The sequence below is a fragment of the Pleurodeles waltl genome, chromosome 5 (assembly GCF_031143425.1).
Source record: "Pleurodeles waltl isolate 20211129_DDA chromosome 5, aPleWal1.hap1.20221129, whole genome shotgun sequence".
NCBI lineage: Eukaryota > Metazoa > Chordata > Amphibia > Caudata > Salamandridae > Pleurodeles > Pleurodeles waltl.
In genome coordinates, this window is record NC_090444.1 from 975689423 (window position 1) to 975703359 (window position 13937).

Genomic DNA, 13937 nt, shown 5'->3' on the forward strand with positions numbered 1-13937 from the left:
GAATCAGATTTAAAGGTAGCCCCCATGTTAACCTATGAGAGTGACAGGCCTTGCAACAGTGAAAAACAAATTTAGCAATAGTTCACTGTCAGGACATAAAAAACACATTACTATATGTCCTACCTTAACCATACACTGCACCCTGCCCTTGGGGCTACCTAGGGCCTACCTTAGGGGTTTCTGACATGTAAGAAAAGGGAAGGTTTAGGCCTGGCAAGTGGGTACACTTGTCAAGTCGAATTTACAGGTAAAACTGCACACACAGACACTGCAATGGCAGGTCTGAGACATGATTACAGAGCTACTTATGTGGGTGGTACAACCAGTGCTGCACGCCCACTAGTAGCATTTGATTTACAGGCCCTGGCACCTCCAGTGCACTTTACTAGGGACTTACTAGTAAATCAAATATGCCAATCATGGATAAACCAATTACACACACATTTTGTAAAGGAGCACTCACACTTTAGCACTGGTTAACAGTGGTAAAGTGCCCAGAGTAACAAAAACAGTAAAATCAGAGCCGAGCACACATCAACAACTTGGGGAGCAGAGGCAAAAAGTTAAGGGAGACCACGCCAAGGATGAAAAGTCTAACATCCACCAACTCTGTGATTCTACAGTGAGACCTTAATCTGGTCCTCACCTACCTGATACACACTCCTTTTGAACCTATCCACGGTTGTACTCTTCAACTTCTTACCATCAAGTTGGCATTCCTTATCACCATAACATCGGCCAGACACAAAAAACATCGTCCAGATGAAAGTAAAATTCATGCCCGTCCACATAGAACAATCCATCACCCTACCTACCTTCTGCGCACTGTGACAGCTCTCCAGAGACAAAGAACAGCTTAATTGCCTTGACCCAAAAAGGGGCCTCACCTTCCACGTAGATCAGGCCAGATATTTCTGACAGTATAACCAACTGTTTGTTGATTTCTGATGATAAGAAACACAAAGCAGTGCAAAAGAGGACCATCACTATATGGATTGTTTTATGTGTTTGGAATCGTTACAAGTTAGCAAAAAAGCAGCCTCCAGAAGGGTTGCATGCTCATTCAACCAGAGCAAAGGCTGCTACCACTATGCAGGTGTGTGGTGTGCCTGTTATGGACATTTGCCAGGCTGCCACATGGACATCCTCCACACATTCACCAAGCATTACTGCCTGGATAGCCAGGTTCGGTGGGACGGGCAGTTTGCCAAATCTGTCCTGCAGGATTTCCAGGTCTGAGACATTCCATAGACCCACCACGAGGAAAAGTGGACTGCTTGTAATCTATTCACAAGTGAAGAATCTGGAGTTAGAAGTCTCTATCAGAAGTACAAGTTACTACCTTTTCTGGTAGAGGATCTATTTAACTGCTGATTCCTCGCTGTCCCTCTCTGTTCTGTGGAACAGACTCGTACTGTCTGTTAATAAGATCCCAAGCTAAAACATATGTACATTGTACTTCTGATATCAATGGCTTCACTCCCAATGTGATGAGTGGAAATAAGAAAGAAACGGACGTCAGAGCGCAGAGGTAGCAGTCTTATAGTGGCCCTAACATCACATCCAGAACCGAGGTAGAGCCGTATGACTACACCTGTCAGCGCACAAGGAAATTGCTATAAAAACCTCCGAGGCTACTCTGGAGCCTGAGTGAAATTCACAAGGTGGGGAATCTGCAGTTAGAGTGTCTACAAGAAATGGTGTTACCGACAGTAAGTAACTTGTTCTTCTGGGAGGAATAGGGATAATGATATGTGAAATATGTTGAGGCTAATAACCCTCCCTTCAGTTTCTTGGATTCCCACTTTTATGTGCTCTTGTCTTCACCGATACTCCTCTTTTGCTGAGGTTTGGCGTAACCTTTGTGAAGCTGGGTGATGGAGGCAGGAGTTTTAAGGATGATTCATTATTCTCTTGCCATCCAGCAGTCATATTTCCTCTACAGCATCCACTTTTCCTTCCCTACTTGTAGTCTGTGAATACTTTGCTGTGCTCTCAGTACTCCACCAATTGAATTCTGGCTGACTGATAAGCTTAAGTGTGAGCATATGGGCCACTTTTTGGCAAACCCGTTGCACTTAGTGTGTAAACTGCTACAATAAGATGATGGATAGAAGTTTCTAGAGTGGCATGTAGAGTGAAAAACAATGGACTGGAATGCAACCCCGATTGATTGCCAGTGGCTGTGATTAATACAAGTCCTCCATCCATCACCTTGTTATTGTTGCTGTTTATGCCCTAGGTGCAAAAGGTATGCCTAGGTGTGGGTCCCGTGCTCACTGTGCCATAGGACTCAAGGTACATTCTACTGATGAGAATTCCTTTCCCTCCCCTCCCCGCATGCCCCCCTCACATGAAACCTCGCAGCAGTCTATGTTTAACTGATGACCTCTACTATTCTGTTACTTTTTAGATCTCCCCTTCCTGATAACAAATGCACTGCCTGATGTGAAACGTATTGGTAGATTACAGTGGGCTTAGAGTCTGCCCTTTGCTTCCCATGGTTGGCTTCACTGTCACTCATTTTTCTGCTTCTTATTCGTTTGTGTGTATGGGCTTCCCTTCCTGTTTCTGTGCCTATCCCTTCCGTGGAGCACATCCTCAAAATGCGTGTCCTTCCAGAGCTCACATTGAGGAACTACTTTTTTTTTCTTTTTGTATAAGCACTCAACGAGGTGCCTTGTATTTTCCAGTTGTCTCCCTAGTGTGCTTCTTTTCTCCTCTCAACACTGCTTTTAACTCTTTGCTTCTCTCTGTTTCCTCTGCGATGCACTCTCCCTTGTGTGCTCCGTGGTCAGTGTTGCTTTCTTGTCCGTGTGCATTCTCAACTCTCCTAGCTCCACATTGCTTCTCTTTCTCACCCTGCTTTTCTACCCCAACCTCTGCGCTCCATGTTGTTCTCTTTCTTTCGACCATGAGCTTTCCTCACATCCTCCAATTTACTCCTGTGTTGCTTTTGTCTTGTTAGCCCCTTTTGTGGCTTCCTCTATCCCGCACCCCTCCTGTAATGCTTTGGCGGACTGATTTTCAAAGCAAAAACGCTTTTGCAGATTATTTTGTTCTGAGTTGGATCAGCAAACAAAAAGAAAAAAATCTGCTGGGTCATGTTATAGGCACACAAGTGTGTGCTTCATGCACCTGCAGAATGATGCTAGAGGCTTTTTTTTTTACTTTTTAGTCATGCTGCACTGCTTCGAGGATGCCAAAGGTATTGACAAAGCCAGTAGGTCTCAAAGGCAAGACCTACTGGCTTTGCCAGTGCTTATTCTAGAGAGGTATTTTGCAGTTCAGGAGCCCAAGTACTCTTAAATCTCGTGGGACATGTCAAACTTTTGTAGTCTTGATTTAAGTAAATCATCACCAGTTTCTACATCTTAAAGAACTTGCATTTCATATCCACGGTAGAATATGCCAGACTTTCATAGGTTAGCTACAACCACAATCATTCAATCCGCAGGTCCGCTGACAGAAGCTGATCCTTTCCCAGTGTTCACAATTTCAGTTGTTGTGCCATCAGTAGCATGTGGAGAACATTCTTCTGTCTTCTGCAGTGCAAAGGAATACCACCGAGTGACGAATGAACCAACAGTACCACCAATTGACAATATTCTACCTGACATATAAAATATGGGAGATCCCACCCGTACTACTGTAGCCCCTCCAGCACATCTCCAGCATGTACCTTGTTTATTGCATGTGACCTAGAGGGCGTATGGTGCCACCTGTAGAGTATTTTATATATTGACTCTCGTCCTTGCAAGTGCTTGGTATATAACTGGTGTGATAACCAGCTCATTTTCCGATTAAAGCTGAAAGGGAGACTTGAGATTAAGTGTGTTGAGAGCTCAAACTTCGATACAGCTTAGAAACTAAATGTTTGCTTGAAGTAAGTGATGGTGGCAGTTTCTCAAATTCGATGGGTTCCCTTGCTTATCCCACTTTCACCCTGGGCTCCACAGCCCAACGTCTCAGTTGGAGGTAATTACATCTTTTGGACTCGGGGAGTGCAAACTCTTTGAAAAACTTCAAAGGATTTACTCATCTTTCATTTCCTCAGAACAGGTCACTCAGCTTGAATCACCTATCTTCTATACTTTTAACTTTTCTCTCTTTAAACTAGTCGTGGAATTTGAGTTTCTAAAGATGAAGCGTGAGTGGCAAAGGAAGATAGTCAACCCTTTCTCATGTACTTATTGTCCAACACAGGTAGTTCAGGGATTGGTGAGCAATATAGGTTCTGATTTGCTCTGCCTTGATTACCCACAGGATCTCCCTCCGGGAGCTAATGGCTGGTCTTTGAAGAGTAAAGCAACCCATAGTTTCTAAATACGACACCCAGCCCCACCTCCTGGCCCCTGGGACCACTCCATCAAAAGCTGGAGTTGAGTGGACTAATTGAGGTACCAGCATTCCATGCTCTCTAGTAGGGGCAGTTCTGTCTATGGCTCATTCGGGGCCTTTTTATCCCCACACAAAGAGACGTCATCCAATGAGTCCATTAGTTTGTTTGATAGTTCACAGAGTGACTGGGTGAGGAAGGCAGGAGTTGCAAGGATATTACTTTTCTTCCTAATTTTGTTCAGCTAGTGGACGTAAGTGCTTACTGTACACATGTGCTTCTAATGCCTCATTACCGTGTAGAGGTATTGCGCATGTTATAAATATTTGTATTGAAGAGTAACTCTGTGTGCAGATGACATTTGGTGACTTGTGTCCAGGATGTCTCACACATGTCTTTTTATCCTTCAAAGAAAGTTTTCTACAGGACAAAGATTCTACGCAGGGGAGGGGAGGGGCTGTGTGGCCTCCTTTCCCAAGCCTTAAATGGCCCTGGGGACCCTATCTCATGAGGCCTAACACAATTAAACAGGGGAGTTGGTGTGCAGCCTCCCTCCCCAAGCTGTAATAGGCCCCCGTGACTACATCCCCCAAGGCCAAATGCAATAAAAAAAGGGGAGAGGGCTGCATGCTTCTCCCCCTTCCAAGCCTTCTTGGGCTCTGTGGACCCGTTCCCCAGGCCACATATAATTTTCAAAAAAGAGTAGGTGGCCATGCGGTGGACCACCAAGCCATATTAGGCCCCGGGGATCCCATCCTTGGAGCCGAACCAATAAAAAAGGAGAGGTGGGCCATGTTGGCCCCCCCAACTGTTTGTTTGATAGGTTAAGGGTGGGAGCATAATCAGGCCCAGGGACCACATCCCCTTGGGCTAAAGCCATTTAAAAAGAGAAGGGGATGTGCACTAACACCCCCCCACCACCTAAGCCTTCTTCGGCTCTGAGGAGCTCATCCCCTGGGGGTGGCGGGGGTGCAAGCCTAATTAGGGCCTGGGGACCCCATCCCCTGGGCCTGTACCCTTTTTTAAAAGGGGTGGTAGGCTACACAGCTCCCTTCCCCAGGATTATTTTGGCACCTGGGACCTACTATCATCTGGGGCCCCCCTCTCCCCTCATGGGGCCTATGGTGGCAGAGTATCCCTACCCTGCCCCCTTAGATCATATTTTTTTTAAATGTTCAGGACAGGGGACTAAGTCCCTGAGTCATGTAATGCGTGCCAGCAAAAGTTTTTCTTATGTTGCTGGCAGCCAGCCAGAGCACGCTGTCCTGTGGAAGTCTTATGGCCCAAGTTAAAAATGCTTCCTGGGCCAATCAGAATGCTCTAATAAATTGGCCGACCTGCGAGAGACTCTCAAGCCTCTCGCAGACACAACTGTCCAGATATTTTAATTTTTAAAGTAATTTTAAACCGTAATTTCTCAAAATCCACTGCACGGATTTACACTGAGTCAAAAAAAAAAGGACAATGTGTAGTCCACGATTTAGCTTCCTGCAGAATTTGGTGTCATTCAGCTTAGCGAATTTTGCGATAGCGCATTTTATAGATGTCTTTGGAAAATGCATAGGAATTTTGTATTTTGGGACCCCACTTTTTTCTCAGCCCCAGCTTGACGGCTCTCCCCGAAAGTTTCTGTGCACAAACTAGGCAAAAAAGAGCACTTTTTGGAAAGTTTTGGGAAAATTCATCAAATGGTGCCCAACACAAAAAAGGCATTTCCTATGGAAAGTCTGACCTAACTATAACTACCCTGTTGGGATCGCCACTGGGTGAAATAAGTGTATATATTTGGAAGGAGCATCATTTGCGGAACTGCTGTCAGCTCACCCATATGATAAGGTCTGACGTGTCATAATGAGAGTTCGACCTTGACTGCTCTTAGTAAGTATGATTGGTTCTCTATAGCGCTTGAATTGGTGCTTAACCTAATTCCCAGATAGCATATCCCAGAAGTCAACCATCTAAACATCGTGTTTTCTTATAAACTATGAAGCCGGTTGGTGAACCCCCCAAAGCTACACGTTCACTCATTTTCTCAACATCAAAAGATGGCATGATTGCGTTTTTCTCCTTCCGTCATGCTATGTCGATGAGGTGTAAGGCCTTATTCATGTTGCTGCGCATGCCACATCCTTGAATCCGCCCATAGTCAGATTTGCATGGATCTACGAAAGCAGTGCAGTCTTGTCAGTTAGCCAGTATTTTCTCAAAATTCTTGCCATTCAACTTAATTGGGGGTTCGAAGGATAGCTTTGGCTGCTTTTTCGGTTTAAGATTTGGCGATATTGGTTAGTCCTTAGAGGGTGGTTATTTCCTGTGACTCTCCAGAACTATTGAAGGTCTCTGTAAGGAGAGTCAGCAGTTGGGGGCAAATATCCTATACAAGGTTACCATGAAACTATATGGCCCCATGGCTTTAGCCACTTTAAGGCTTCTGATAGTTTGGAGAAACTTAGCCTTAACTAAGGGCTCCTTTAAGTCGGATTTATTCATTTTGCTAAATTGGGAATGTTAATGGATCTCATATGTGACAAACGGGTCAGGCAAACTGGCATGTAGAGAAACTGGTTGAATATTCTGAAGTATTCCAGCTTTGCGGCCTCCTCTGCATGGCACACCCCCATGCTTGTCCTTTATATCCAAAGTGTGGGTATTAGCGGATGTGCAAGCAATTTGTTAGCAAGTCATTTACATGCTTTATTCCTTCTTCCTGATTACACATGCCTAAACGTGATAGAATGTTTTTTGCTCTTGCTCCCTCACAGTATTTTGGCCCCCTCATCACTGTAAATTTACACCAGCTCACCCTAGTATAATATGTCTGTTTTCAACTTCCACCTCCAAAGTATATGCATGAGCTTAGCTAGTGAGGCTTCCCTCCTTTTCTTGAGATGGGCCACTTCTTTTTGAACGTGCCTGGTACGAATGCTTTGATCGTATCCCACACCATCTCTTCCTTAACCTCTTTTGTACCATTATGTGTTGGGTATTCTTTATCCGCTTTTCAGTCGCATCAAGCACGAAGAGGCCTTTCAGCTGGGTGTGTTTAATTTTCAACATCTGTTGCGAGGTTCTTTCTGTCAGATACACCAGTCATGGGTCCCCATCGCAGGGCCATGGCTGGAAAGCATCTGAGGTTGCTGCTCTACTGACTCCAGCATGACCAGTAGTTCCTTGTCTATTAGAAGGGAGCCAGTTATAGCATATTTGTGGTGTACTGCAGAGAAGGTAGAGCGGTCGGTTCCTAAGGCATATCTGTGCCACTAAGCATCCACTGGACCAGGCTTCTCCAACAAGTAGCTTATGAATAATGGTAGGTCTCCAACTACCTGTAAGTAGCTCTTCTGTGTGCAGTCCAGCTTACTAAATGTGGAGTTTTACTTGGTTGAATTAAGTATGTATACCGAAATGAAAAAGTGTGTATTTGAAACTAACACGTGTGTTTTTTCAGAGCTCCAAATATGATGTTGGCGAAATATCTTTGGATTTCCAAAATGTATTTGAAACTGATAATTGAGTAATAACTCATGTGGCTGTTGGGAGACTTATTATTACCAGTATTACCTTGATGCTTCGGCCATTGCAGATATGGCTGTCAGGTATTACCCACATAACGGCATTCCAAATTGACAAGGGTTTTTTACATTACTGCTGGTAACTCTCCTGATGCACTGAGGTCATCACTGCTGGTAATATAACATAGAGTGGTCACTAAGGTTATATTATCTGAAGTGGTCACTATTACAACAGTAAAAATGAGTAACTTGTGATGATTTTCACTGAACAAAAGTAGCTCTTATTACAGAATAGTTTGTAGGTCCCTGCCCTAGACCCACTTATTTTAACCATTGTCTCCCCCGAGAGACCAGCACTTTTCTTTTCACTTCCCCTTCTTCAGCTCAAAATCTGAGTACAAGTTTTGGAAATAGTTTCATCTTTGATTTACAGCCTTTCGAAAGAGGAACATTTGTGATAGCAGTATTTTACAACAGTGTTATTAGCTGTTATTTCCTACCTGAATGCACCCACCTTGCCACTGGTTTTCACCATAAAACATAGGTAAAGTAGGAGGGATGGCATCTAAAATATTGACACAACACTCCCACCTTTAAGCTGTGTGGTTTTTGAACGTCTCCGAAAGATCCCTGCCTGTTGCTGACAATGTGATGCTGAACGCAGTACTGGCTTCAGATTAGGACATGATTCCACCTTTTGGTACAAGCCAGTGTCTGAATTGTGTGGGTTGCCTTGGGGATTGTTTTCATACTCTGTTTTTACTTGTGTCCCTATTAGAATAAGAATCCTTTTAATAAAAGTTAGCCATTTTATTTTAAACTTGCTGTAAAATTCTGGCATAGAATAATATAGGAAAGAAAAAGCTCAAGATGTGAGTTTTCCTAGTTCAAAGATCTTTTTTTTCTCAAATTCATTGAATAGGTGCTACTGATGAGAACATCTTCTGTGCTGTTATGACTCATTGTTAAAACTTTTGCCTACCCCCTTATTCTGTCTGGTGTCTTAACATTTACATTGCACACATTTTAATCAGTTTTGTCATGTTCTTCCGTTTTAGCCAATTCTTCCCATGCCAAGAAAACTCCTGTGGGCAAGGCCTCATCATCCTCGCCATCATCTTCGACTCGGACAAAAGCTTCCAAGGATCACACTTCGAGCAAAGCAGGCACCTCAGGGACTCCAAAGACGAATAAAAAACCTGCAAAGCAAGTTTCTCTTCCAGCAGAGGACTCCAACCTGGCTGTGCCCTCGGGTGCTGTGACACCCACAGTAGTAGTTGTTGTAGAAGCACCAACAGACAATCCTACTGTACACGCTGCCGAAAGTAACCCTGAGGAACCTCATCTGAAATCAGAATCACGTGCCTCAGACGAGCAGCAGAGTCTGTCTCCAGCTGATCAGCCTGGTCTGGCAGATGATGTTCAATCCTTTCCTCTGCTAGACAATCAACTCAGTGCTTTGTCAGATGCACACGACAATCCACAGACTAGTAATCATGCATTCCTTCTCACGCCTGCTCTGGATTCTGGACACCTACTTCTATCGGAGCCAGAAACTGATACCCACAAAATTAATTTGCACCAAGAGAGTTATCTGACAGTCAGTGGAGAAATCACAATATGGTAAGAATCCATTTGAAGGGGTTTCCTGTTCCAATACAATTCTTTCCTACAACTTTGCATCCCAATGTAATTCACCCTGGGGATTGTTCGGTGCACAGGTTTCCTCTGCAGATGGTGTGGTGTGATGTGGCAAGGCTCTGAAGTTATGATTACATTGAAGAAACTGTAAATCACAAGGGTAGAAGGAAGTGAGAAAAGGAATGTGTTTCGTTGTCTGTTTTTGTGATATCTACAGGATTTTAAACTGAATTCAGCTGTAACTCTTACAATAGGTGAGACACTCTGAAAGAAAAAAGTTCCCTAAGATTCTGAGTGTTTCTGATTGCATCATTGTTTTCCTCAAGAAAATACTTTCTTCTTAAGCTTTCTCTGTCGATCTAATGTCAGGAGGTGATCTTTGCTGAGGGTGTAAACGCATCAGGTAGCAGAAGTTCAATTTAGAAGATCATAGCAATGCACCGTATGTGTGAATGAAGAGCATGTAATCTGTGAAGCATGAGCTCTCTCTCCGGTTTTCAAGAATGTCCAAAAAAGCACTGTGATGAGTAATTTGAAATCGAGACTCAAATACGATGAGCAGTTTAAATAAGTAAATCCCTGGATCCTCTTTTGGGGATGGAGAGAGGGTGTGCTGTGTCCAGGCAAGCCTAGAGTCCTCGAGTTATCCCTGGAGGTTTGTGGATCAGAGAAGTCACTGTATAACTGAAAGCCATCTCTGAATTGCCTCATCGTTCGTGAAGACACATGGGAGACCGTAGGTCAGTTGAACTCCAGCTGGAAGGTACATGCGTTGAGGTCCTCCAAGATGCTAGAGTAAGGATAGAGCTGGACATTACATAAGTATGGTTTTCCTTCAGCCTCACATATCTTGTGACATGTGTATTGCCATTCTCTCCTTTACACCTTCCTGATGAGGTGAAAATAACACATGCACGGAGATATTGGGAGGAGAGGGAAGAGAGGAGGTAAGAGATAGGAAGAGCATAAGTAAAGAAGATGAAGACACGGAGAGAAAAGAGGCCTGGGACACAAGGGAGAGAAGGAAGACACAAGAAGTGGGAGAGAAGTGACCAACATTATATAGCAGAAATGCAGAAATTGATGTTTTTCTCAAAGAGGTGGAAGAAGCAGAACTCCTTGATTATGTTCAAGCTGCCCTTGTACTTATCTCCTTGGTTGCATGATTCATTCCAGTAAGTCCTGGTTAACAAAGGCGAAAATAGAACTTTGAGAGAAGAGCCACTCAATTCAGATCTTGTGCTGAAAAGGCAACAGTAGTTTTATGAGTGAGATACCCATCGAGCCCATATGCTGTAGCATCCAGGCATCTTGATCTACAGTAACAAGCTTTATTATTCTAATGACCTATACTAGTTACAAGGCAACGTAAACATAGTGATGGAAGTTACAGTGCTTGTGTAAAGTCAGGGGTCTGTTTCTAGGGTGTGTCCAGCTATCATAAATTACTTTGCTTACCCCAGTAAGTAGTGATGGGCTTAAATTGTCTTGCAGGAGAAGACCAAAGTGTTCATTGGAAGGGTCAGAGAAAAGCCCCCTAAAATAGCCTTCACTCGAAGAATTCAATTAGAACGACATACTGCAGATAAAAGGGATGCTTGGACAATAGAGCGCCAAAAGCTGGCACTATGGACAAACATACCATTTTTGACAGCGGCAAAGACTATTTCCTCATTCTCCGAGAATATCCATCACTGTGCATTTATTTAAAATTGGCTCTGGCTTTAATCCACCAAATGCCTCCGAAGCCCACTTGCACTTTGGTAGAGAAGCAGATTCATCACTCCCTTTTCCTTGCCCTTCTTCATGCCCAGCACGTGCCTATGCCTTTACTGACTTCTGATGCTGACACAAAGAGTCATCTTGTACCCCCCAATCAACATGTCATACCGGCTGATAGGTGTTGAAAGAGAATGGAATTCACCACCCTCTATCGGTTGCTGGCTGGTGACCATAGAGCATGCCACAGCACTGACAAACTTTGTCCACTTGTTGCAGTCATCTTTCGAGTCCGTTCTCAGGTGCCATCCCTCACTCACATGCCATGTATGACTAATATTATGGGGTTGCCAACAGAGTGAATGATTATAAATGTTTGCATTGATGACAATTGGCTCCTAGCCTGATGTTATTCTGTAACATGAAAGGTGCAATGGCATGCTAGAAGGAGCTGGGTGGGCGAGTGAGGCTCTGTGAGGGCGTTATTCATTGTGTTCCGGGCGAATGTCAATAAGCTGAGATACCAAAAATAAAAGGTGAAAATACATCTAGTGGAGTGTGAAAGTAGCCAAAATATGTATGTGGCATTCCTGTCGGGATTTCTCTAGCAATAGTCCTTATGCAGAGCTCCTCTGCGAACATCCTTAAGAAGGCGGACGAACCCTGTGGCTTACCCAACATTGTTACAAACTCAAAAAGAGAGAGACTCCACAATGCTATTATTTATATATATATATATATATATATATATATATATATATATATATATATATATATATATATATATATATTGCAAAATAATATATTATCTTAGGAAGGTCGCAGCCTATGTCTGCATTCCTAGGATTTTACATTGTGACTGCTAACATACGCAAATGTAAGCAACAAATATTGACTTATTCATCCATCGAGTAAGAGATTCGGGTATGGGAAATAAATGCTGCAAATGACAATCGTTTCCCTTTAAAATTGTCCTTGTTGAAAGCAAAGAGGGTATTTGGCTGACAACCTTAAAAATGCTACTGTAGAAGAGATTAGATTAGAGGCTGAATTGTGCTGAATGGTTTTACAATGTTCAGCCCCTCATATATGCCTTTTTAGAACTATGGCTATATAATAACTCCATTGTAAAATGTGTCCACATCAGCCTACTTTCTCCATAGTTTTAACTTTTTGAAAAATATTTGTTCTGTCCAGTAACCCCCAAGTAATTTTCAAGGATCAGTTCTGTATTTTGTTTCTCAGATTGCTACGAATGATGATGATTATAACGTTTCAGAAGTGGCACACATACCAATTTCAATGGGATAAAAAGTCGCCTCACCAGTATCCGTGACAGAGGGTCTGATTAGAGGTCGGTGGATTCAGGCTATCTGCCAAAAAGCGGTGTTTGTCCAATCTGTACTATTTGGAGTGTATAGATGTCCATGCAATCCAAAAAGGTGTATTAGACATCTGCCGCTTTTTGGCAGATTTTCCACCTCTGCCAAACTCCGTTTTTCGGTTTTTTTATTATTTGAGTGCGCTAGCTTTCTTCAGAGTAAATGAACGAGAGAAGTCATTATAAATCCCTTCCTGTTTAAACCTAATTGGAAGATGCTTAGAAGTGCACTGCACTGACTGCCACAAGTCACATTTGTTTCATTAAGTAGAAAGATATCCATTGCCATAAAAATCTGCGCCCTTTTGGCAGTGCCCTTTGTTGGAACCATCTGAGCCTATAATGTTCTGCCTACATGGTTCTATGTGTAACATTATGTTGCCGAATCACTATGGGATTATTTAGCAATTTCAGTGACCTATTTTTAATTTTTTTTACAAAAATCTCAGATTGTTTTGGGAATTCCTTATAGTTTTCTTGTACTAGATTTCTTTTTCTGACGAGGGTTGTGACCCCATTTACTACGTATTCCCTATTCCATCTGTCATTTCTATAGATAGTCCTTATGTGGACATGCCACTCTCGTGAAATGCATTCACGGTGCTGTTCGCCAATTTAGTGACTATTTGTGTCAGTCGCCTGGTGCCTGTGGCATGTCGGCTTTTACAATCTACCTTTACGTCTCCATATGTAATTTAGCCCCTTCTAATTCGAGGCATTGTTTTATTTAGCTTTTCCATTTTGCTATACTACGGGCAATAGTAGCCTTCCAGCTCATGGCAATGTTAGTTTGCTAGGGTTACCGTTAAATCAACAAACCTATAAGCCTATTGCCTATTTTTCCTAATTCAGTCATAGCATTACACCCAAAAAGCACACCTCTGGTGTAATGATTTCAGCCCTCAGTTACTGTTCTTAATATGTCGCTCCAGTATGGGGTCGAGGAATTCCATGTCTGGTGGTAAAAGCCAGCCTCTGTATGATTACACCTCTGGCATACTGTGGTGGAATGCATTTGCATTTTTGCCAGTTTTCTAGGTGTAATATGTGCCCTGTGGAGGTAATTAACTTGAATTAATTCAGCCGTGCATTTTATAGTCACCTTAGAGGTGTTCCTCAACAGTGTGTCAAGGTCAGGTTCAGCGATATCGTGATTCAGGTGTTCTCACTTTTCTTTAATCTATGTTACAAGTTGCTTTGCTCTGTTCAGTAATCCATGATTCTCTGGTTTCCTCCCCGAACCCATTTGAGGATGCTTGTCATAACTTGATGTAGGAGAGGCTCATAAGTGCCTTCTTTCCCGAAATGTTGTATTATTACGATCAGCTTCCGGTAGGTCATAAAT

At 43.0% G+C, this 13937-nt stretch overlaps 1 protein-coding gene across 5 annotated transcripts in view; it reads left to right on the top strand.

The window, feature by feature from the left end:
- The window catches only part of PHACTR2 (phosphatase and actin regulator 2), a 786224-nt gene that overhangs the window by 688691 nt on the left and 83596 nt on the right, over nucleotides 1-13937 (top strand). For all 5 annotated transcript variants that reach the window (XM_069235123.1, XM_069235126.1, XM_069235127.1 and 2 more), the window contains one exon: nucleotides 8910-9474. In XM_069235123.1, the coding sequence (XP_069091224.1) occupies nucleotides 8910-9474 (565 nt within the window). The remainder of the gene's footprint in view (nucleotides 1-8909; nucleotides 9475-13937) is intronic.